The sequence below is a fragment of the Erigeron canadensis genome, chromosome 1 (genome assembly GCF_010389155.1).
Source record: "Erigeron canadensis isolate Cc75 chromosome 1, C_canadensis_v1, whole genome shotgun sequence".
Lineage (NCBI taxonomy): Eukaryota > Viridiplantae > Streptophyta > Magnoliopsida > Asterales > Asteraceae > Erigeron > Erigeron canadensis.
The window spans coordinates 36414235-36438146 of NC_057761.1; the positions used below are offsets into that span (position 1 = coordinate 36414235).

Below are 23912 nucleotides of genomic sequence, written 5' to 3' on the forward strand. Positions count from 1 at the left end.
TTTGCATTGCCCTTTGGAGTCAAAGATCAAACCTTGTGATAGGCAATGGAATCCGCCTTGATCATTGTAGTATACTACTTCATGTGCTTGTTATTTGTTTCGTGAACTTAATATTCAAGTACGGTGGACGCATTTGTACTTGGAAATTGGTTCACATGCGTGTACATTTGTAAATTCTTTTATCAAATAAAACTATGGTGAATGTTATTTATAATCCTTTGTTTTGAATACTCGACTTTCTGTACATCTCATCATTCCGCCTTAGTTGGGGTGTTACACAACCTATGTCTACCACACAACTTGTCTTAATCCTTAATCTAGTTGGACTCGGCACAAATTGTTGACTCGCAATAGACTGTCTTACGATAATCAGATAACAACTTAAATGAACAAATATTCAAGTACTTGCATAAATCACCAACGAATAATTAATGTTCATACAAATAAATAAAAGGTTTGCTAAACATAGCTAAACAAGAATCATTCACCGAGAGAGATAACGAGAAGTTTAGCCGGACATCTCCATCTATAGATCTTCAATGGTTGATGAAGAATATCCTTGATGCATGAATGGAATGATGGTTGGAATGATTATGAATGATTATGGATGGTGTGGGTGTTATGGGGATGTTGCAATGGTATACCTTAGAAACAGCTTAAAAGTCGTCTGGAATATATGTGTTGCGGCCCTAGGGTTTTTGAGTTAGTATTTATAGGTTTAAGGAAAAACCCTAGCTGAACCGACTTTTCCAGCGGCGCTGGTGAGGCACCAGCGGTGCTGGGCATGCTTTCTGGGTGAGGAGCGGCAATGGTGATGTACCCAGCGGCGCTGGTTAGCTTCAGAATGACTTCCAGCGGCTCTAGAGAGAAACGAGCAGTGCTAGAGGTTTCAGGTTCAACACGAAAGTTGTAGATCTTTCTCTTGCCTTTCCGTGGATAGCTTACTCATCAGAAACGGAGTCCGTATGAAGAAGTTATGCCCAAAATACTAACACATGGTCATTGGCTTCATGTTGGCAAAAGTTTCTTCATTTTAAGTCTTGAATCTCGACCCGAATTTTCATTGAACCACCATTTATCTTCCTTTAAGTCCTTTATCACCATTTCTTGACGTTTCCTTCATGCCACAAGCAATGAACCTGAATTCACATATATATGTCATTAAGTATCCTAAGTTCACTCAAAACACTACAAAATGGCTAAAACTAGTGAGGTAAAAGTCTATATAATTATCGCTCATCAGAAACACATAAATACATGCATCTAGAAGCATATTAGTCATCCCCAATTAAAAAATCACTACAAAATACAAGTACAACTTTTGGAACACGCTCTCAAATTCATTATACGAGTAGAAGTTTATTGTTTATTCTTCAATTACCAATGTTAATGAATTCTTGCCTGACAAATCTTTTTTTTTTGGGCCAGAAGTGTCCCTCGGGCAGTGTGCGGGGCAGCATGAGGGCAGAATGGGGCAACGTCGGGCAAACCAATGCCTTGCTTTGTATAGTCACTGGTTATGAATATAATTCGAGAGGCCAAGTCTCATTATGAACTTAGCTTGAGATAACAGTCCTCTCAGAATTGTAATATAGTATTCCACATTTCCACTCTCAAGCCAATATAAAAGTAACATCGTATTGGTTTGTATTATATAGGTCACTAGCTAATGAAAGTTTTTGAGATGAGTCGGTTATCATGCTTGAACTGAACATATTTATTGGTATTGTTCGAATTTTACTTAAAATAGGTGGTTTTTATCCGAACTTTGTTTGATGAATGAAAGAAGTGTTAGAAAGTTCTGGTTTTAACATTTATTCTTCACTTTCGGATTGCTGTTAAAGATAGTGAGGTTCAACGTCTTCAAGGAGATCCCAGCAGGATCTTCGGTGATGAAAGATATAAACTATAGAAGTGTTTAACTAATTTCTTTTCTTGACCCTGTAAAAGATTTTGAGAACGGATCTCTATAGAAGTTAAGGTCGTATTTAGAAAGATTAGAAATTAGAGGGGTCAATAGTGTAAATATTAAGAGGTTGTTAGAAAATTAGTTAGTATTCAAATATATATTTAAGTGGTTAAATTGATAGATATAGATAGATACAGATTTTAGTTTTCTGATATATAATCTTGTATTCTGTAATCATTTTAATTCAATTAATACAAAAAAATTTACAATTTCCATTTTCCCTCTTCATAATTCTATATGGTATCAGAGCAATGAAGGTCGTTAATGGCGGATCTTGATCATCGTCATCACGATAAGCTACTTGATATCGTTATTCGTTTGAATTGATGATCGTAGCTTGATCGATTCGTCTTTCTTCCGTTTTTTAGGTAGTTTTCCCCAATTTTAATCCATTTCTTGTTCTTGAATTGAATCTAGGGTTTCAATTCGAACGAAATTACTTTTATATTCATATTATTGAAAAATTTCAATAAATCATTCATGGCAACTAATGTTGATGGTTTAGTTAATGATCCGCTGCATCTTGCTAATTCCGATCATCCAGGAATGGTTCTCACCAACACTCCTTTTAATGGAACCAATTTTCTTGGATGGAGTCGTACAGTGAAATGGCTCTTGGAGCCAAATTGAAGATAGGGTTCGTTGATGGAACCCTAACCAAACCAGTTGCTACTCATGCAGATTATGGAAGATGGACTCGATGTCATTACATGGTTACATGTTGGTTGCTGAACTCTATGACTGCAGAATTGTCTGAAGCTTTTTTGTATGCTCAATCTGCTAAGGAATTGTGGGCAGAAATTGAAGAAATATATGGTCAAAGTAATGGACCTCTTATCTTTCACACTGAAAGGGAATTGAGCAGAGTTACTCAAGGTAATATGTCTATTGCTGCTTACTATAATAAAATGAAGAAGTTTTGGGATGAATTGCATAGCTTGAATGGAATACTAGTTTGTACTTGTGGCAAAATGGGAGAATGTACTTGTAAGATCATGAATAAGTATGCTGAAATTGAAAGTAGGTCTAGGTTGATGCAATTCCTTATGAAGCTTAATGATGACTATGAGCTTGTTAGGAATCAAATCTTGTCCATGGATCCTCTTCCAACTATAAATAAGGCATATTATATAGTTCAACAAGTAGAGAAACAAAAACAAGTCACTCACCACACTCCTGATCACACTGCATTTTTTGCCAATAATGCAAATAAAGGAAATCAGAATTTCAAGAAGTTTGTGTCTAGTGATAATAAGGGAGAGAAACCTTTTTGTACTCACTGCAAATAAACTAGTCATTTGTACGAACAATGCTTTGAGAGATTGGGATATCCAGACTGGTACAAAGGAAAAAAGGTCAAAAAGGGGGGAAGAATGGCTGCACAGATTAGTACCAATTTTGGTGACATAAGTCAGAGGGATTCACCTTTTGACATGGAGTATGAAAATGAGATTCATAGTGATCAGAAATCAGCAATTGATCAGAAATTAGTGGCTGCTGTGTGTATTAAGATGATGAAGATGTTGAAAGGAAATCATGTGATTGTGGGACAAAATACTGATTGTGGTGAAATTGGTCAACCACATGCAGGTATGTCATTTCATGCCAGATTACAAGCATTGGTTTCCATTGTTGACATAGATTTTAAGAAGGATTGGGTCAATGACATTGGGGCCACTGAACATATGTCACCTCATCTAGAACTATTTCATGACATTATAGACCTTAAATATCCCATAAAAGTTAAATTGTCTGATGGTTCTCATAAACTTGTTACTAAAATTGGCAAGGTTAAAATTAATGTGCTATATGTTCCTGATTTCCAAATTAATTTGTTGTCTATTGGTAGACTCTTAAATTCAAAACCCCTAATTGCCATTTTTGGTGGGTCCTGGTTTGCTTTTCAGGACCTTACAACTAACAAGGTTGTAGCTGTTGGCAAAGACACCAAAAATCTCTATGTCTACAAAGGTCTGATAATGTTTCTGAAATAGTTAATAATGAGTGCATAATATATTTGAGGTCTCAAGGGATTTTACATCAAAAATCCATGGTTTACACACCTTAACAGAATGCTGTAGTTGAAAGAAAGCATAGACACCTGTTAGACACTGCTAGGGCTTTATGTTAAGTCTGGGATTCGATGAAGAAGACTTGAAAACTGACACATGTCGTCAGCAAGTCTCTAACAAGTCATCAGCAGATGAAGAGACGCCTTCAGCGGGATGCATGCTGACCTAAGTTTGTCATGGCGGGAAATATTCAAACTACATGAAGACAAAAAAGGTCACGTGGTGGTTAACCAACTGTAATTTACCTCAAGTCAAATGTTCAAACTACATGAAGGCAAATGTACATGTTAGGACCAAAGCTAGGGTTCTCTCTCTCTCTTACCCGATTTGGTATAGAAGACAATGGGCACATGAACCAAGTACCATGAGCCAATTGAAAGTCGACAACCACCATTAAGTCGCAATCAAAGCAGGCTGTGTTACCTCAAGTCTTCCCCTATATAAAGCAACACAACCACATTATATTAAGTACGTCTCGCCACCTTAAAAGTGTGTGTGTCACTTGTAATTGCCTAAGTTTCTCTTGTCTGTCTAGACTTAGCAATTATCTTTGTTCTTTTGTATTCTTGTAAGTCAAGTGTAAGATCAACCATGTATTCATCGTTTAATCAATGATACATATGATTATCCTTGCATTGATGTATTACAATTGAACTTTACATTGTTCTTGTTTTTTACTTGCTTGCTTACTTTCTTTCTTGTCTACTTTTCTAAAACATAAGTTGTGCATTCGTGGACCATCAAGTGGTATCAGAGCCACCGTTCCTAAATCATTGGAACAAGATCTGTTTGCCTTCTTTTGTTTATATATTTAAAATTTCTGTTCTTTAATTCCTCTTAAATTTCTTTTTAACAAGAACCATGTCTTCTGTTCCCAGCCTTGTGAACACACGTGACTTTGGCTACGTGTCAACACCTCCTAAGTTCGAGCCCAAATATTTTGGGTCTTGGAAGGAGAGGATGCTTCTACACATCGCTGGTGTGGAACCCTATTTAATGACCATATTAACTGAGGGTCCATATGTACCGATGTATGTCCAAAGGACTCCAGGAGCTACACCTGAAGCTTCTGAGATAGTCACTGACCTGGTCAAACCAGAGGTCCAATGGACAGATGAAGAAAGAAAGCTGGTAAATCTTGATGCTAGACTGAAAAACATGATTATAGTTACTCTCCCTACTGAAATCATGAAACTAGTCATCAAGTATCCCTCTTCAAAGGAAGTATGGGATAGACTTGTCAGCACCTATGAAGGTTCTGCTGACCTTATTAAAATCAAGAAAATTGATTTAAAAAGGGCTTATGAAAATTTCTTCTCCCTCCCCGATGAAAGTCTTGAGAGCACCTACACTCGCTTTAAAGGGTTGCTCAATGATATGACAAATGTTGGCATTACCCATGATAACTTTGAGGTATGTCACAAATTCATTGACTCTCTCCCTCTTAAGTGGCAAAACTTAAGACAAACTCTTCGTACAACGAAGAAAATCCAAGACTTTGATCTTGAAGAACTCTTTGGCACTTTTCAATTTGAAGAAAGAGCACTGGCTCAAAATATTCGAGCCTCTGCTGATGCCAAAAGACATGCTGGCTCTTCTTCTTCTTCTGTCAGCATCTCTCCTCATCCTATTTCTGACCCTATTGCTCTTGTTTCTACTGAGCCCATCGATCTCTATGATGGCGCCAGTACCTCAAATCTTCCAGCATCAATTCAGACTCTCATTAATGAGCTGGATGATGAAGAAAAACAAGAAATGTTCAATGACTTCATGGGCTTTGCCCTGGTTGCTGGAAGAAAGTACTCTAAAAGGTGGAATAATCGCAAAACGATTACTTCCCTCAAACCTCCTGTTGACAAATCACAAGAAGAGTGCTGGAGGTGTGGCAGGAAAGGCCACTATCAGAAGGAGTGTAGAGTCTCCTTACCCAATCCTGCTGCTTCCAAAACTAATCCTTCCAAATCTGCTGATGAATATAGGAACAAATATTATCAGCTGAAGGCCAAGGTTGCTGAAATAGAGGATAAAGTTCCAGCAAAAGGACTTATTGCTGAAGAACATGATTGGGCTGACTAAGATGATTCTAATGATGACGATTATGTTGATGCCATGTGCCTTATGGCACTTGCTGACAGTGATGCTCTGACCAAGGATCAAGTCTCCTCTAGTAAGTGGGTGAACGTCACTGTTAAAAAGGTACACTCTCTTCGTCTAATCAAGACAAGACCAAAATCATTAAGTCTTTGTCTTGTGATCTTCAGTTTGTAGAAAGTCTACGTGCTGAACTTCAATCTAAACTCAACTCTGCTGGAGTAGAGTTGAGTGAGAAATCTGAAAAACTTGTGAAATTGAAAAATGTTCATGTCGAACTTCAATCTCATGAGTTGATGACTCAAAAACTTCAACTTGAGAATGAATCTCTCAAGGCTGAAGTCTCTAATCTAAAGAAGATTGTGACCTCCTGGTCAAAGGCTTCTAAATTTCATCATCAATGCTTGAGCGAATAAGTCCCTGCTCAAGTACAAGCAGTAATTGGTGGCAATTTTGATGCTGCTGCCTCCATTGCTGATTCCTTTAAAAATGATGTAAAGCCTGAAGTATCCATTCCTCCACCCTGTTCATTTTCCATCTCACTGGATGAAATGAAAAAGTGGTACTTTGTCAAGGGACAAAATGACTATCATGCTGAGATGGACTCTAAAGCTTCAGCATCTACCAATGATCCCTCTTCTTTAAATGCTAAAAGCACTAGTACTGCTACCAGTACTTTTAACATGTTCTCCCATCTCCCTATTGTTGGCATGATGCCACATGAAGGGAGAATTCAAAATTCTCCACCTAGATCTTTTAAAGGGGATATCTCGAGTGATGGGTATGTACCCATTGCTCCTCAGCCTCTATCCACAAAAGGTGCTGAACCTTTTAAAAGAAGCACCAATGCTGCTCCCTATGACTATGGTATCCCTCAGCGGGACAATCAGGTTGGTCAGCAACTTTCTGGTGCTAAATCTTCTCAACTTGAACCTTCTCATAGAAATTCTATATCAGAACAAGTAAACAGAAGGGTCAGGTTCGCTGATGAAAGACATCAGCAAGTACCTCCCACAAAGGTTGTACATGCTGATGCTGTATCTCAATCTATACCCTCCAAATCAAATTTAAGGCATGTTACTCCTAAAAAGGGAAGACAAACTTCTCAAAATAGATATGACACTCCTCAGCGAGGACACTTTCCTCATCAGCAGGTAAGGCCTATAACTCCTCAGCGAGGATATTTGCCTCATCAGCAAACAAGGTCTGTTACTCCTCAAAGAGGATATGTGCCCTCTCAGCACTGTCAATCCTCAATTTCCAACAAGGAGTATCTACCTCATAGGCAAATGAGGTCGATCACTCCAAAACGTCAAGTCAGATCCACAACTCCCATTCGTGAGAATCTGCCTCAGCAGGGTTCCTCCTCTTCCCATCCTGCTGGGAAGCAAGCATGGACCATGATTAGAGGACATCAGCCTCCTCAAAATCATCATGGTGAATCCATACTTGGTCCTGTTCCTCAAATGCCCCCTCCTAAGCCTAGACAAAAGGAATAAGTCCAAGTCTAAGCAAAAGAGCAAGGCTTCCTCTTCCTCAACTCCTCAAATAAATGAACTCACTCAGCGAGTAAATGATCTATCCTCTCAACTGAGGGATTTTCTCAATCAAAGTCAAGGCAATTCCTCTGACAATAAATGCTATCTCTGTAACAGCAGAGGACATGTTGCTTCTGAATGTGTTCTATTCTATCCAAGAGATGCTCCAGAAGTTATGTGTGAACCTAAAGTCTCTACAGCTGCTGAAACATTTAGTGAGAACCTCTCTACTGAACCAGTTATCAGTGACACCTCCTCTGTCACAAATGCAAGCATTGCTGACTACATTGCTGCTCAGCGCATTAAAATTCCCCATTCTCAAAGGGTTGTTTCAAATGCATGGGGGCAACCCTCAATGCTGGTTGAATTCAGTGCTCCTGATTTTGTGAGCAGTTTTGCTTACTTTCATAGTAATGAAACCAGCATCCTGCCCACAAGTGAAGAAAATCCTATCCCTGTCTCTGTGGGAAATCACCTTACTCTGGTGGAGGCTCTCTCTGTAGAACCAACTTCCTCCACTGAAGTACCTCCAGAGAATCCTGTTGACATAGGGTTGGATGAATAAAATGATCCTTATCCTCTTTTCATCCATGCAGGGCTCGCTAGGTAAAGGAGTGTGGTATTTAGACAGCGGCTGTTCAAAACACATGACAGGCTCAAAATCCCTGCTGGATGACTATACTGAGGCACCTGGTCCTACAGTGGTGTTTGGTGATAACTCTACTGGACAGACTGAAGGATATGGTCTTCTTTCTAATGGCCTCATAAAAATCTCAAAAGTTGCTTATGTAAATGGATTAAAGCATAATCTCATCAGCATAAGTCAACTATGTGATGCTGACTACAAAGTAATCCTTGATAAGCATCAAGGCACTGTAGTAAACATCAACAAGGAAGTCGTCTTGGTTGCTCCAAGAAAAAGAGATGTATATCTTGTAGACTTCACTCCTATCAAAACTGATAGTGAGACTTGTTTCTTTGCTAAAACGATGACTTATACACAAAGTCTACTCCCATGTCTCCTCCTAACAATCTCCATGCTGACCCTGATGGTAAGCATGTGAATCCCACATTCTATCGTAGAATGATTGGCTCTCTGATGTATCTCACAGCGAGTCGTCCCGACATTATGTTTGCTACTTGCCTTTGTGCAAGGTATCAAGCATCCCCAAGGGAGTCCCATCTTCTCGCTGTCAAATGTATCTTCAAATATCTCAAAGGGACTTCCTCTTTAGGTCTCTGGTATCCCAAGGATTCTACCTTTGACTTAGTTGCATACTCTGACTCTGACTATGTTGGCTGAATGTTAGATAGGAAAAGTACCAGTGGTGGATATCAACTGTTGGGGGGAAGGCTGAAGCAGAGTATGTGTCTGCAACAAGTTGTTGTGCACAAGTCCTCTGGATGAAAAACCAACTTGCTGACTATGACCTAAATTTTTCAAAGATCCCCATCATGTGTGATAACACAAGTGCTATTGCTATCACACATAATCCTGTTCAGCATTCCAAAACTAAACATATTGATATTAGGTATCACTTCATTCGTGACCATGTCATGAAAGGGGATGTTGAAATTTACTTCATCCCCACTGATGACCAACTTGCTGACATCTTCACTAAACCTTTAGATGAAAAGAGATTCAAGGATCTCGTCAGCAGGTTGGGTATGTTAAATGGTGATTTTACTAGCTCAACATGATCACTCATGTTTTGCTGCTCATATTCCTTCATGAAGATGAGCAGCGACTTCTTAAGTCAAAGTTATCAGCGAGCTCTGCCTTCTACTCGCTGATCCCTGTTGCTTTGGGAAAAAGCAAAATAAAGGCAATGGAAAGCCAAAAGTTTCCATCTAGTCCAGCAGCAAACGGCTGCTGGTAAAGACGTCTAAAATCCATTGTTCCCTGATGCTTTGGGAAAAAGCATTACAAAAGTAATAGGGTGCTGAAAGTCCCTATCTAGTCCAGCAGCAAACGGCTGCTGGTAAAGACGTCTAAAATCCGTTTGATCCCTGATGCTTTGGGAAAAAGCATAACAAAAGTAGTAGGGTGCTGAAAGTCCCTATCTAGTCCAGCAGCAAACGGCTGCTGGTAAAAACATCTAAAATCCGTTGATGGCTGACAATTTGCCAAAAATTGTTTAATGCTCATCAGCAACCACCTCTTCTGTTTTTGTGGTGCTGATTAAAACTTGGTAACCATTGTTTCTTCAAAACTATACAACTCTTCAGTGGATACCTCAAGTTTTCTGAGTGTATTCTACTACGTATCTTTGTTAATATTATATTATATATATCCCAAACTGTTACCTCGATTTTCTCCCAAATGGGCTACTTGTACACTGTACAGCCGTATACACTCGAGTATAGTCGGCGTATGGGTATATGTCTCATCAAACTACTTGTTTACGTTACTCACATACGTATTTGCAATCAATAAATAAAAACGTTTATTTGCACTATCATTGGTACAACATAGAAATTATTTCTAGTTTTACATTTTTAATTCATCTTACACTACGTATGTGAGAGAAAAAGTGACGGTTCACTTTTGCAGACGTAGGACCCACTCCCATACCATATATATTTCCAATCACGTCTATATCCATTCTCTTACGTTTCATTTTTCTCTAAATTCTTATCTTTCCAAACTGCTCAAATCTCTCAACTTCACTTCAAATTCCTCTAATCTTTCATTCTCTTTAAAGTTCTTTCATTCTCTCTAAACTTCTAATATCATCTAATCGTCATTTCTTATAACATCTCAAATGGCTTCTTCATCTGCTCAAACTCCTCATGAAAACATTGATTCTGGAAGTGTTCCTACATATCTCACTTCCAAAGTATTTGATCCTGAAGGGATTTCGTCTTCTCTTCTTGTTTCCTTTCAAGCTTCAAAACTGACTGTCAAAGCGAACAATTATCTTGGATCTCAAGGAGTACCCAAGAATGTAGAAGGGTACTACTCTATGATGGATTTCATCATGGGGTGTGACGTCAGAAGGGCTCTGTACAGAGACCCTGGTGAGATGCCTCTTCATCTCTTGAGAGAATACTGGTGGACATGTACATATGATAAGGTGAATGATACAGTTACTGGCACGGTACTGAAGAGAAAGTACAGCATTGATATCACTATTAACTCACTGAGGAGGGCTCTTCGCCTTCCTCAACAATCTGGAGAGCGTCCATTCGTTGGTGCGGTTCCAAACCAAGTGTGGAAGGATTGGCTGGCCTCCATTGGATATGGTACAAATGTGGAGCCAGTGCAAGCTGTGCACAACAATCCTCAAAAGAAGTTTTTGCCGGGGGTATGGAGGTTGCTGTTCACCTATGTCATACAATGTCTAGGTGGGAACAGTGGCTCATTCGATCAAGCCACTGCTGGCCAGATGCAAATCATCTATGCACTGGCACATGGACGTTTCTTGGACTTTGCTGCAGTTATTTTTGAAGATCTTAAGGGCAAAGTCACCATCAAAAACAGATCGAGTTCAGTGCCTTTCGCTCGATTCCTATCACTTATCTTCAAAAGTGAGTTGGGTAATGAATATATCATCGCTGGAGCAAATTACATCAACTCTCCAAGGATCGCCAACACTGTCTATAAGACTCCAGCATGCGATCCTGAATTATTTGAAGCAGAATATGCTGAGCTCACTCCTGCTATGTATCAAGTACTACTTTCTGTCTATCCTGAGCAGTATGATCCTAACCCTGCTGGAGCTGGTGTGCTGGTAATCCCCCCAGCAGCCTCCAAAGCTCCCAAGAAAACCAAAAAGAAAATACAAAAACTCTCTTCCATCTCACCTCCTGCTGCTGTCCCAACACAGCAGCAGCGAGTATCAAAGGGCCCAACCACTAAGGTTAAGAAGTCCTCACGGCCCAAGGACATTAGAAACCCAACCAACCCATCAGCAGTCTCCCAACAGACTGCTGACGAGAATATGGGAAACAGTGATCAGCCACCTCAAACTTCTGTAGGCGAGGTTGGTGTAGATATTGGATCAACCCAGCCCACTAGAGTTGAGTCAACCACCCCTATAATTCCTCCTTCTCAACCTTCTGAGTCGCTGACAGCAGCCAGATTACAGGTGTTGCTAGAGTCAGCAAATTCTACGGCCAATGATGAGTTGGTGCAACAACACACTGATTCTAAGGCACCCGGTTCCCCTAACCCCTTGAATTTCTCTATCGAAGCAACATTAGTTGAAGGTGAAGCTGGTGCTGATGTGGTTGAAGGAGAGATTGTTGTTGAAGGTGGTGGTGTTGCTGAAACACATAATGAAACAATTGTTGATGAAAACCCTGAAGGCCCAACTGACTATATGAATGAGGGTGAAGGGTGTGTAGTAGAGGGTGCAGGATTTGATGTGCCGGATGATGAGATGGTTGATGTTGAGGAAAGTGAGTTTGAACTGGAAGAGTTCACCATTGATGAATTCCAGCTGGACTCCTCCACCCATGCTGATGAACAATTTGCAGTGACCTAGAGGAGGATGATGACGAGGACACTGCTGCTGATACTAATGATAATGCAGCAGTTGTCTCTCCTGAAATGGCTGCTGCTGATGACAATGCAGCAGCCTCTATTGAAGTTCAAACAGAAGCAGCTGTGGAGACAAGCACAGAGGCTTTGATTGATGCACCTGCCGGTGGAGCCACACCAGCAGTGAGGGCATTTGATGATATGACTGCACTAAGGATGCCTTCCTTCAGCATGCCTTCTTCCTTCCCCAGCATGTTTGAAAGTCAACCTGCTAGCAAATCTGCCAATATTCCGCTGACTGCCAATGAACTGGGCCTTGCTTATAATACTCACTCTTCTGAAAGGCTTGCCAGAATTGAAGAAACTCTAAATGACATATCCAAGGCTGCTCATCTAGCCATTGAAATAAAAGATACTGAAGATGATGCCTTGGTACGAACACTAAAAAGCTGGTATGTCAGGCAGTAGGAAAACAGTGCCAGCATCGAAAGCATCAAAGAAAAATCAATCTCCCTAGCTGTTGATCAAGAAAAACTGCGCACATCTCTCTCCTCTATCAAAAAAGATCAGCAGATTATTCTGGGGACAAGTCGATCGCTGTGCAAATCTGTAAACACCACCAAAGTCATGGCTATGAAGGCATCCACCAGCAGCTCCTCAGCAGCTGCTGAAGTTAAAGAACTTGCTGATCTAGTCTCTCTACTTATCTCCAAAGTGGAAGACAACACCAAGGCTATTCATGCCTTGGATACTCGTGTGGCCAGTCTTCCTCCTCCTCAAGCTTCATTCACTGAGGAAGATCGTAAGTGCCAGCAAAAGTTGGAAACAGAGGTTGCTGATATAAAGAACCTGCTGACCCAACTTCTAAACAAAAAAGATGCTCCCGCAGCAGTAGTGGAGGTAGTTATCAATGATACTACCTCTAAGGGGGAGAAACTTGATGCTGCTCTCTATGATCTTGTCTCTGAAGCAGTTAAGAAGGCTGCTAATGATTTCATTGAAGAAGCTGCTGACAAGATCATAGATGAAGATGACAACACTTGTACAGCCACCAAAACTACCAATGATGAAAGGGCAATAGTGGCTGTACAAAACGTGGAAAGTGATGTTGTTCCCCCTGCTGGTGCTGAGGGGGAGACAAATACTGAGGGGGAGCGACAGTTAATGGTGATCGATGCTCCCCAAGATAATACAACTGATGAAGAAGTGCTCAGCCCTCATATTATTGCAGCAGGTCAGGAAGCTGCCAGGCAACAATTGTTAGAAAGAATGGGGGCTGAGGCAACAAGGGTTCCAGCCAGTAGAAGGCCAGAATATTATCTCAATGCTGAAAATCTCTCCATCATCTCCCCAGCAGGCAATCAATTCCAAGTGATTGACATTCTTGCTCTAACTGCTGAGGGAAAAACTCAACAAGAGGCACTGGAGGAGCTTGATAGAAGGAAGTTGAACAAAGAAAATGAAAAGAAAAACTTAGAGCTCATTGCCAGTATGGCCCTTGCTGAAAAAGATGAGATGGATGGTGAGCAGAGAATGCTACTACTCACTGGTGGGCCTGAAGCGCTGTACAGACAAAAGCAAGCAGATGTTGAGCTGCTGGTTAAGGAAAAGAGGGAAAAGTTTGAAAGGGAAAAAGCCAGGTGGTTGGGAATTATGGAAAAAAGAAAAAGGACTGAAAAAATTGTTGCTGTGGAGGTGAGAAAAGCTGCCTTGGGCACACAGACTAATCTAAAGTTCAGGAGGGAAGGTCTTCCCACTCCAGTAAAACTCATGAATGTGAAGCTGAAGAATCTTGGGGTGTCTGAATGGTTTGAAGTTTATATGTTGATCAAAGATAAGAAGGCTGCTAGCTATGATCACCTTCAAAACATGCTCAAGAAATTTTTCGAAAGGATTCTGGAGTATGAAACTAAATTCAAGGAAGATCTTCCCCTTCTGAGAACTATATTTGGGACTCTAGCAGCTGTTTCTCAGACAACAGGCAGAAGGGTTCCAAAAAGAAAGCATTCCAGCAGACCTCTGTCTGCTGACCTCCCTCCAATTCCCACTGACGCTGGCTTGAACCTAAGGCTTCCCCCCAGGGCTCATTTTGAAGAAGGAAAATTGTCTCTTGAAGAAAGTACACCTTAGATCTTCTTAAGGATGCTGGTTTAACTGCTGCTAAACCAGTTGGCTTTCCTTTGCCCACATATGGTAAATTGTCTCTTAATAAAGGCCAATTGTTTTCAGAACCAGAATCTTACAGGAGGTTGATTGGCAGATCGTTATATCTCTCAATGACAAGACCAGACATATCATATGATGTACAACACTTGAGTCAATTTGTATCTTCACCAAGAGAACCTCACATGCAGGCTGCTGTTCATTTGTTAAGATATTTGAAAGGGACCATTTCAAAGGGATTGTTCTATCCTGTACAACAACAATTGAAGGTCACAAGTTTTAGTGATGCAGATTGGGCTTCTTGCTTGATGACAAGGAGATCACTCACTGGCTATTGTATTTTCTTAGGACATGCATTAGTTTCTTGGAAAACTAAGAAACAAGCAACTGTTTCAAGATCTTCCACAGAAGCAGAATATAGAAATATGGCAGCTACTACCTGTGAATTGGTGTGGCTTATTTGTTGAAGGATTTACACATTCCTGTTAAGGTTCCTCTGACTCTGTTTTGTGATAATAAAGCAGCTCAACAAATAGCTGCTAATCCATGCTATCATGACAGAACTCAACATTTGGATATTGATTGCCACCTTACAAGAGACAAGGTTCAAGAAGGTTTTCTGCAAACATCATATATCCCTACACATTTCCAGTTGACAGACATCATGACTAAAGCTTTGGGTTCTTCACAACATTCATTTTTGAGCAACAAGTTGGGTCTACAAGAGGTTCCAACTTGAGGGGGTATATAGAAGTTAAGGTCGTATTTAGAAAGATTAGAAACTAAAGGGGTCAGAAGTGTAAATATTAAGAGGTTGTTAGAAAATTAGTTAGTATTCAAATATATATTTAAGCGGTTAAATTGATAGATATAGATAGATACAGATTTTAGTTTTCTGATATATAATCTTGTATTCTGTAATCATTTTAATTCAATTAATACAAAAAATTTGCATTTTCCATTTTCCTTCTTCATAATTCTATAATCTCAAGTTTATCTTATAATTAAACCATTAATACAATTATTTATGTGATCACTTTTTAACTTTACTATAAGAAATTTTCATATGTGGTCTTTGCTTCGAACCAAATTATTAAATTGAAAGTGTTTTGACATCAAACACATTTTGAGTTTTTGACCCGGTGTGTTTTGACAGGTAGTGTGCTATTATTTCTTACACAAATGTTTGGTTTTAAACTAGTACGGTACCCTCGCAATGTGGCGGTGATGGTTACGGTGGTCTGGTGGTGTCTGCAACAGGTGGTGATAGCGCGACTAGTGGTGGTGGTGGTGGCGGTGGCGGTGTCGAGTGGTGTAGGTTGATATAAATGTAATTGATTTAGAGATAATTGATCTAATGGGGTAATGAGATATTTTAAAAGATAAGGGACCAATGGTGTAAGTTAATTCATTAAGGGTATAATGGTCATTTTGCATCTCTCTTTTTTTTCTAACTTTTCAACAAAGGTGTATAATCTTTATATAGTAGTATAAATTATTATTATTATTATAAAAATTAGAAATACGTTTTTATACACATAATTGCTGACTGGGCATCCAAGTCATCCAAATCTCCATTGCCACGTCATCAAAAAATAATGTAACTGGTAAAAAGATAAACTTTTGGTCAACCGTGTACAAATTTGAAAAGTATGTTGGTCATACAGTTTAGTTTTCTGGTTTGATGGGCAATCATGTACAAGAAGGAAAGTACGATGATTATCTATTGACTTAACCCTAAAAGAAAATACATTTAACCGGCTATCATCGGTCAACTGGTCAACTTTTGGTCAACCGTGTACAAATTTAAAAAGTATATTGGTCATACAACTTAGTTTTCTGGTTTGATGAGCAACCATGTACAAGAAGAAAAGTACGATGTTCATCAAGCAACTCGAATTTTTTTTTCTTTTATTACTAACAACTAAAAGGTAAAAAACTAAAATTAGTTAAGTACAAAGTTTGTTTTAAAGAAGAAGATGAACATTTACTTCGATTTTCTAAAACAAACAAAATCAAGTACAATGATTTTTTAGTTTTATATAGGTGTCATTATCATCATTTTTTCATATCACAAGTTCACAACGGCTATATGAAATTACATTTTGTTACATATTGAAAAAGTATTTGTTTTTATGTTTGAAAATAAAATATTCCCCTGTCTCCCTTTCTTCCGGGCCCTAACAATGTCCAAAAATGCCCAAAACAAATGCGTGCCTCCTACTCTTCACCTACACATGATATCTCTTTAGAATCTAGAACAATTCTATAGATATATTTATCCGGGTATAGCTACGATTCAAATGAATATGTTATCGATTACATGACTAACTAATATTAAAAAAAAGTTTATGACTAAACATTAGACTTGTAAAATAAAAGAAGAAGCAAAAGGTGTGAGGTTAGAAAGTAGAAACACTTTAAAGATTAACTAGCACGGTACCCGCGCAATGCGGCGGTGATGGTTACGGTGGTCTGGTGGTGTCGGCAACAGGTGGTGATGGCGCGACTATTGGTGGTGGTAGTGGTGGCGGTGTCGGTGTCGGTGTCGAGTGGTATAGGTTGATATAAATGTAATTGATGTAGAGATAATTGATCTAATGGGGTAATGGGATATTTTAAAAGATAAGGGACCAATGATGTAAGTTAATTCATTAAGGGTATAATGGTCATTTTGCATCTCTCCTTTTTCTAACTTTTCAAGAAAGGTGTATAATCTTTATATAGTAGTATAGATATATAAACATTGTAACGGCACCACGAATGCTATGTATTTTTTTTCCAGACATTCATTCGGGATACGACATCAGGGTAAGCTCACCAATATAATGGTGAAGTCTTTAGACAACGAGATTTCAATCATCAATACAAGTATCCGAGAAGAAAAACTCAAAGACTAACTATCCTGAGCTTCGAACTCAAGACTTCGGGTAAAATCGGGGGTGACATTCACTAGATAATTCGCCATCATTGGCAAATGAATGCGGGTAACCATCTAGTTAAAAAAACATATTGTGTTGTTGCGAGATAAGGTGTGTACAAACCAACATTTGACATTCAAACAAAAAACCACAATAACATGTATATCCTTTGCCAACATATAAAAATTTTACATGTAGAGCCAACAATTATTGATCTACACATATATTAAGCATACAATGAAAGTATGCATAAAAATGAACATAGCTTCTTAATTACCTTGGCCATGAAAGAATAGAAGGCATCAACTGTGTGAGCTCTTTCTCTTGTGCAATTGTTGTTTTCTGCATTCTCGGATCTGTGAAGTTGTAATCCAGATTCGATTCAACACTCATTCCATCTTCTAACACCTTAACAACCGTCGACATTGAAGGCCTTCTCGTAGAATCGGTTTGTAAACACCACGAAGCTACTTTCATCATCTCTACCACCTCTGCACCATTTGCTTGCATAGTTTCACTGTACTTGTCAACCATACCTAACAACGTTCCTTGTTCCCAGCTTTTTTGAAAGACGGCCAGTAAATGCCAACTTTCTTCTGGCACAGATCTATCGAATATCTTCCTCCCACATAAGATCTCTAAGACAACGATCCCAAAGCTATATACGTCCACCTTTTCTGTTATAACCGAGTTGCTCCAGCACTCTGGAGCGATATACCCAGGGGTTCCTTTTATAGTAGTCATCACCTGGGTTTGATTTTTGTCGACGAGCTTAGACAACCCAAAATCTGATACCTTAGCATTAAAGTTGTCATCTAGTAGTATGTTTTGAGGCTTAATATCAAGGTGGATGATTTGTTGCCTACACTCTTCATGAAGATATGCTAATCCTTTAGCAATATGAAGAATGATGTTTTTTCTGTATTCCCATTCCAGTACATGTCCCTGCAGATCTCCATGGTAGATCCAACGATCTAATGACCCGTTACTCATGAAGTCATACACCAGAAGTCGACGTGATTTCCAAGCAGAGAACCCTCTGAGCCTCACTAAATTCACATGGTGAATGTTGCCAATAGATTCAACTTCGGCGAGGAACGATTTGTTGACCTGTCCATGACCGTCAAGACATTTAACTGCAATTTTGGAGCCATCTTCCAGGATCCCTTCGAAAACTGTTCCGAATCCTCCTTCACCAAGCTTTTTACAAAAATTCTGAGTGGCAGCTACCAACTCGCCATAAGAAAACCGAGTGGGCATACCTTGTACTTGATGAAAATACTCTTCTTCTTCATCTTCCGTTTCAGCATGTTGTCTTTTCTTGTGGACAATAAACATAACAAAACCTACCACCACAATAAGAGGAATTCCAATGGCGGAACCTAAGACTTTCGCAGCTCGGTTTTTTCTCTTTTGTGACACAAAAGGAGTTGGGGATGTGAACAAAGAAGGTGCACTTGCATTCTGGACTTTTATAAAGGCTATAAAATTATAACTATATGGATCATTAGCCATTGTAAATAGGTCAGAAGGTAGATAACATTCTCCACTTGAATTTCTGTAATTAGAATACCGAAATAGAGCTGCTTTGCACGAGCATTTTTCCAAACATGCTTGTTTGCATGTCTCCAAACTCACATTATTCAAGTCGGCAGTAAACGTGAAGTAGGTGACGTTATCGAGTGCAATAAAATCTTGAACTTGGGTTGCATTACAAGTGAGAGGAGTAATTTCAGAGCAACCTTGGCTCGGTTCTCGATTGTTTACTGCTCGGAAATATTCTATCTCAGCGGGGTTTGATACAGGACAAACACATTGTGGGTTAACACTATTCATGCAAAGGGCATTTCTCCCACAAGCCAAAGGATAACCACATTCTCCAAATAATTCAAAGTCTGTAAGTAGATCATCAACCTGTTTCCAATTGCCGATGGATAATTGCCATTCAAACACTCTTAAATGCCCATCTGGCATCAGTTTCATATACTGAGCCGATAATGCTTCAGTTATGGGAAACGTAACATCAGGATCACTTGGCTCGGCAGAAAGAAAGAATAGAGCCAAACTCCCATTTAAATACCTAACATAACTTTTTCCTTTATTTAAATATGATTCATTATATGTTACGAGTAGTTGAGATATTTTAGCACTATAATAGGCATGAGGTGGGTTTGATTCAATATAAGCAAACAAACCTTCATCAGTGACTTCAAGGGAGTACTTATCTTTCTGATCACTTGTCGAATTTGTCGATGATATCAGCTTTTGACCTTGAAACAAAGGCTGTCCAGGTACCAAACAGTCGGTCGGGTGATCAAAAGATTGCCAAACCACTTGGTGATTGACATCGTACAGCACCAGGTTTCCAGCATCAGTTAAGTTCATGCCAATCACGGATTTACCAGCTGTGTTGGTGGTCCAAACCATTGTTCCATTCGCATCACGTAGCACCAGTTCTCCTGCTGCAGTGAAATTCAGTGTCGCGTTGGTCTGGACCGGATGGTCTCGGTTGGCTGACCAAACTAAGGGAGGAGATATTATTCTGGTAATGTAGTCATAATCTTCACTAACAATGAAGATGGAAAAGAGGTTCTTAGAGATACATTTTCCATTTTTCCCTAATTGACAGGAGAAGCTAAGTGCAAATCGAGTTACATTGGTTTTTGTAATGAGGATGGGGTTGAAAATTCCTGTTGCAATTTGATCATTTGAGTCACATATAAATCTGGAATCTACATTATAACTGATGATCCATGAGGTGGAAAGATTTGCAGTAGAAGGCGGATATGGTGTTAGCCGAGCAGTAGTAGGTGTTATAACTGAGTAGAAAGCAGATAAAATGATCATGAGAAAATGAATAATCCATGACCAGGATACACTTCTCATGACGTATCAAACAATAATTAAGGAGATCAAATGAATTGGTCGATATATCAAAGAAAAATTAAGGAGATCGAAGAAGATATATGCATATATAATTAACATTTAACAGGATATATAATGTAAAGTCTAGTCAATCACGCATTTACTGTAATTAATTTCCTTATCATTTCCTACACAACGACAAATTAAATGGTCCTAAGATCTCGTAATACTATATGTGTGTTCATCATTAATTAATCATTATATTAGTACGTAGTCGGTGTGGAGTCTTCGTCTTCCACTAAATGGCCCTGCCGTCTTCCACTAGATTATTTAGTGTATATATATATATATATATATAGGCAGATGATGATTTTCAACATTTGTTTAATTATGACTTGTTAATTTGCAATCACCAAAATTTATCAATGCATTGTATGGAGATGGATATAGGCAGATGATGATTTTCCACAACCTACTGTAAAATAATTGAAATGGATGGTTTAAATTTTAAAAAGTGAAATACATGTCACGATTTCAAACTTAAACAACAAATAATATAATCATCGGTTCTAAACTTTTGACCATGAAACAATATCTTTTTTACTTTAAGAGGGTTTTAGCTTTTTGGGTGTTTGTTTAAGCTTCTATAGCTTATGATAATTGGCTTATATAAGATAGATAAAAAAAAGCCTTCCTAAACAAAGCAAAAATATATAAGCTAATCAAAACACTAAATAAAAGCTTAGAGTGAATGGTGTGGGGCGGAGTGGTGCACGACGTCGGCTCATTCCGCCTCCACGCCGCCACCAACATCGCGCCCCCTAGGCGTATAGGGGATTGGACAGAATCCACATGAAGGGCGGAATGGAGTGTTTTTCGAAGAAAAGTAGCCGTTGGAAACGGCCTTTTTCACCAATTTCAAAACTTTTTTTTTACTAACCACACTTCTCCCAATAATTATAAAACAGCAACTAAAATTCATTTTTAAATAAGCCTCAACCTTAGATGAAAAAGAATTTGAATTTATGACCTTTAGATTAGATGGTGACATCATGATCCTAATTTAGATTTACCTTTAGTAAAATAAACGAATTACTCGTACTTCATTCATTTAAATTACGTTCAGACCATAACAACTTTCATTCCATTTTAGATTCATATTATAAATATATATTTTTGTCCCTTGCAGTCATAATCTATATTAATATTTACAATTATATTTATATTTATATAATTATATAGTGATTATAATTATAAAAGTTATATCTTTTGTGTAACAATAATAATAATAATATTTTTCCATTATATGATTTCAATATTTTTCATCTTTTTTGTTACTATTATCTTAACATTAATTTTAAAAATATATTTGGATTATAAAGACATTAGCAAAAGTCAATTTGATAAAATCAAACGATACGATTGGTTCCAATTGTTTTTTAGTATATATCAAGATAAGATGTATATCCAATCCTTAAAATAAATCAATGTTTTTAGATATTTTATTTCATAATTATTATTATATTTTTTTAATATATTTTTCGCATATTACGGCAGGTTCATAATCTAGTATATACATAATACAATTAACAATTATCAACCATAAATTCCTCACTTTCATTTCTTTCATTCTATAAACTAAAAAAATCATACTATTGTATATCTATATTAGTTTTATGGTTCCTATTTCCTAATGTTACTTCGTCATCATACTAGTATTTGTGACGCCACAAATATCATGTTGTTACACAGTTGATGCTAAGTTACACCATTAGTTTGTCACCCTGGTGGAATCCATATGCCCTAGAAAGCAAATCAAGACTCCGCAGGACCGAGTTTTGGTAGGTTTCAAGTTTTTCCAAGCCAGGTTTATCTTCATAATTTTTAATCATTCAAGTTCATATATTAAGCATTAACAAATCAAAAAAATTTCATAAATCAAACAATTCTTTCAATACATTTAGTATTTAGAAATGGACCATTCTCATGCTTTAGGTAGTAGAAAATGTAATCTCATCTACAATCTTACTTAGAGAACTGGAAGTAATTTATAGAGAATACAATAGTATTTCATCATCAGGATTTAGGAACAAAACTCTTCTCTACATTCTTACTTTCATTAAACTCCATAATAAATTAGGATATAGGACCAACATACTGTAAAAGTCTTTATCTCAGTCAACTTTTCTTTTTATTCATAAAGTTTCATATACACAAACATTATACCAATTCACTTTGGAGATAGAAATTCCCAGTACAACATGTATTTGGGTTAGGCTGGGTTGGCTTGTGGATAAACAGATCTAAATCCGGACGCGAATGGGATAAAATGTACAAGCACCCAATTCCCTCATTTTTTCCTTACAGTTCAAATATCAGTGTCTTTGTTTCTCTAAAGTCTCAAACTCTCACCCAGTATCCCTGCATTTTGGAACTTCCAATGGCCTTAATATACAACTTAATGTAACTCTCGTATGGAACATGGTGATATTCACAAGTAGCCTTGATATACAACTTATTTGACCCGCCAAACCGTTAAACTACCGACCCCGTTTAACTCATCAACTAGTATGCCCTGTTTAGTTAATTGGGTCACATGGGTTGTGTCCAGGTTACACATGTTTAAGTGTGTCCGGGTTAGAATTAAAGTATACAATGCTTTTAGCTAACCTGATCACATAGGTCATGTCCTGGACATAAATATTTAGGTGTGTCAGGGGCAGAACGACATTTTCCATCCCGTTAAACAAAATAGGTGGACTTTGGGTTGAGCTAAATGAATTCATCCCAATATTTCCAGAAACACTTTTGATTTTATCTGTTCAACAAATTCAACAAGGAGAAGTTTCAAACAACAAAAATTATGGAACTTGACATGTCTGCACATAATGAAAGGCCAGTGTAGGAATTAGTCCAAAACCATCCGTAATCTTAACTTTAGGTATTGACTGCTCTATGAGTGTTTATACTGCCACTCCTCACAATAATTCTTCCTACTGCAGTAACTAATTCACAGTTTCTTAGAACCATTTTTACAAGGAGCAACAAGCATATAACCATATCTAGCAAATTCGGTGCAAGGATGTACGGGGTAAAGTTTATATTGAATGATATAACAATAAGAGCTTATAAAGATTTACCAGTCAATCGAAGAAAGTTAATTGCAGCATAGGGCTTGGCTGCTGAGAAGGCTGCAATAATATGGTACACAACGAATTCAATACAAGGATCGATGTGAATCAAGTGAAAGTTTAAAACAGAGAAAAAATACTACATAAATTAATATATCTGAACGGTGAAAGTAATTCGTCAGTGAAGCAATCCGTGTACCATTTATAATTTCACTTTCAATATACTGTAGGTTAGACCATAATCAGGAAACAGCTGTTATCCCTATTCAACAAAAACTAAGGTCACGGTCGATATTTTCAGAACTGCCAAAAATGCTACTCAAGGTTAAATAAACATCATCTACAATGCAATTCAAACCAATCACTTATTTGCTCAAAAATGCAAGATTCAGTTCCTCCTGAATGTACTGACCAAAAGCTTATACGGTAAACTAATCTTTTCTCACAAGCCTTAGTGTATAACGTGTTTGACCCACCAACTCATTTAACACCCACAAGCCCGTTTAACCTAACTACTCGTACAACCCGTAAAAGAAATCAGGTTAAATGGATTGTGTCAAGGGGTTTAAGTGTATGAAGGTTAGAAATTGAACTTTCCGACCTGTTTAACAAAACAGGTGGTGTTTGGTTTGGACTAAATGAACTTGCCAACCAAACCTGAAATGTGACCCTAAAT

General features: G+C 38.2%; 2 protein-coding genes across 2 annotated transcripts; both read right to left on the bottom strand.

The window, feature by feature from the left end:
* Window positions 1–17427: 17427 nt before the first annotated feature.
* Window positions 17428–18672, bottom strand: LOC122585891 (G-type lectin S-receptor-like serine/threonine-protein kinase SD2-5). Its single transcript, XM_043758008.1, has one exon. The coding sequence runs from the start codon at window positions 18576–18578 to the stop codon at window positions 17514–17516; it is 1065 nt and encodes a 354-aa protein (XP_043613943.1). The 5' UTR covers window positions 18579–18672; the 3' UTR covers window positions 17428–17513.
* Window positions 18673–18712: 40 nt separating this feature from the next.
* Window positions 18713–20126, bottom strand: LOC122591279 (epidermis-specific secreted glycoprotein EP1-like). The gene is made up of 2 exons (XM_043763522.1): window positions 18879–20126; window positions 18713–18721 (listed from the first exon to the last, which is right to left on the bottom strand). Exons 1-2 carry the CDS (start codon window positions 20124–20126, stop codon window positions 18713–18715), a joined length of 1257 nt encoding a protein of 418 aa, XP_043619457.1.
* Between the last annotated feature and the right edge of the window lie 3786 nt (window positions 20127–23912).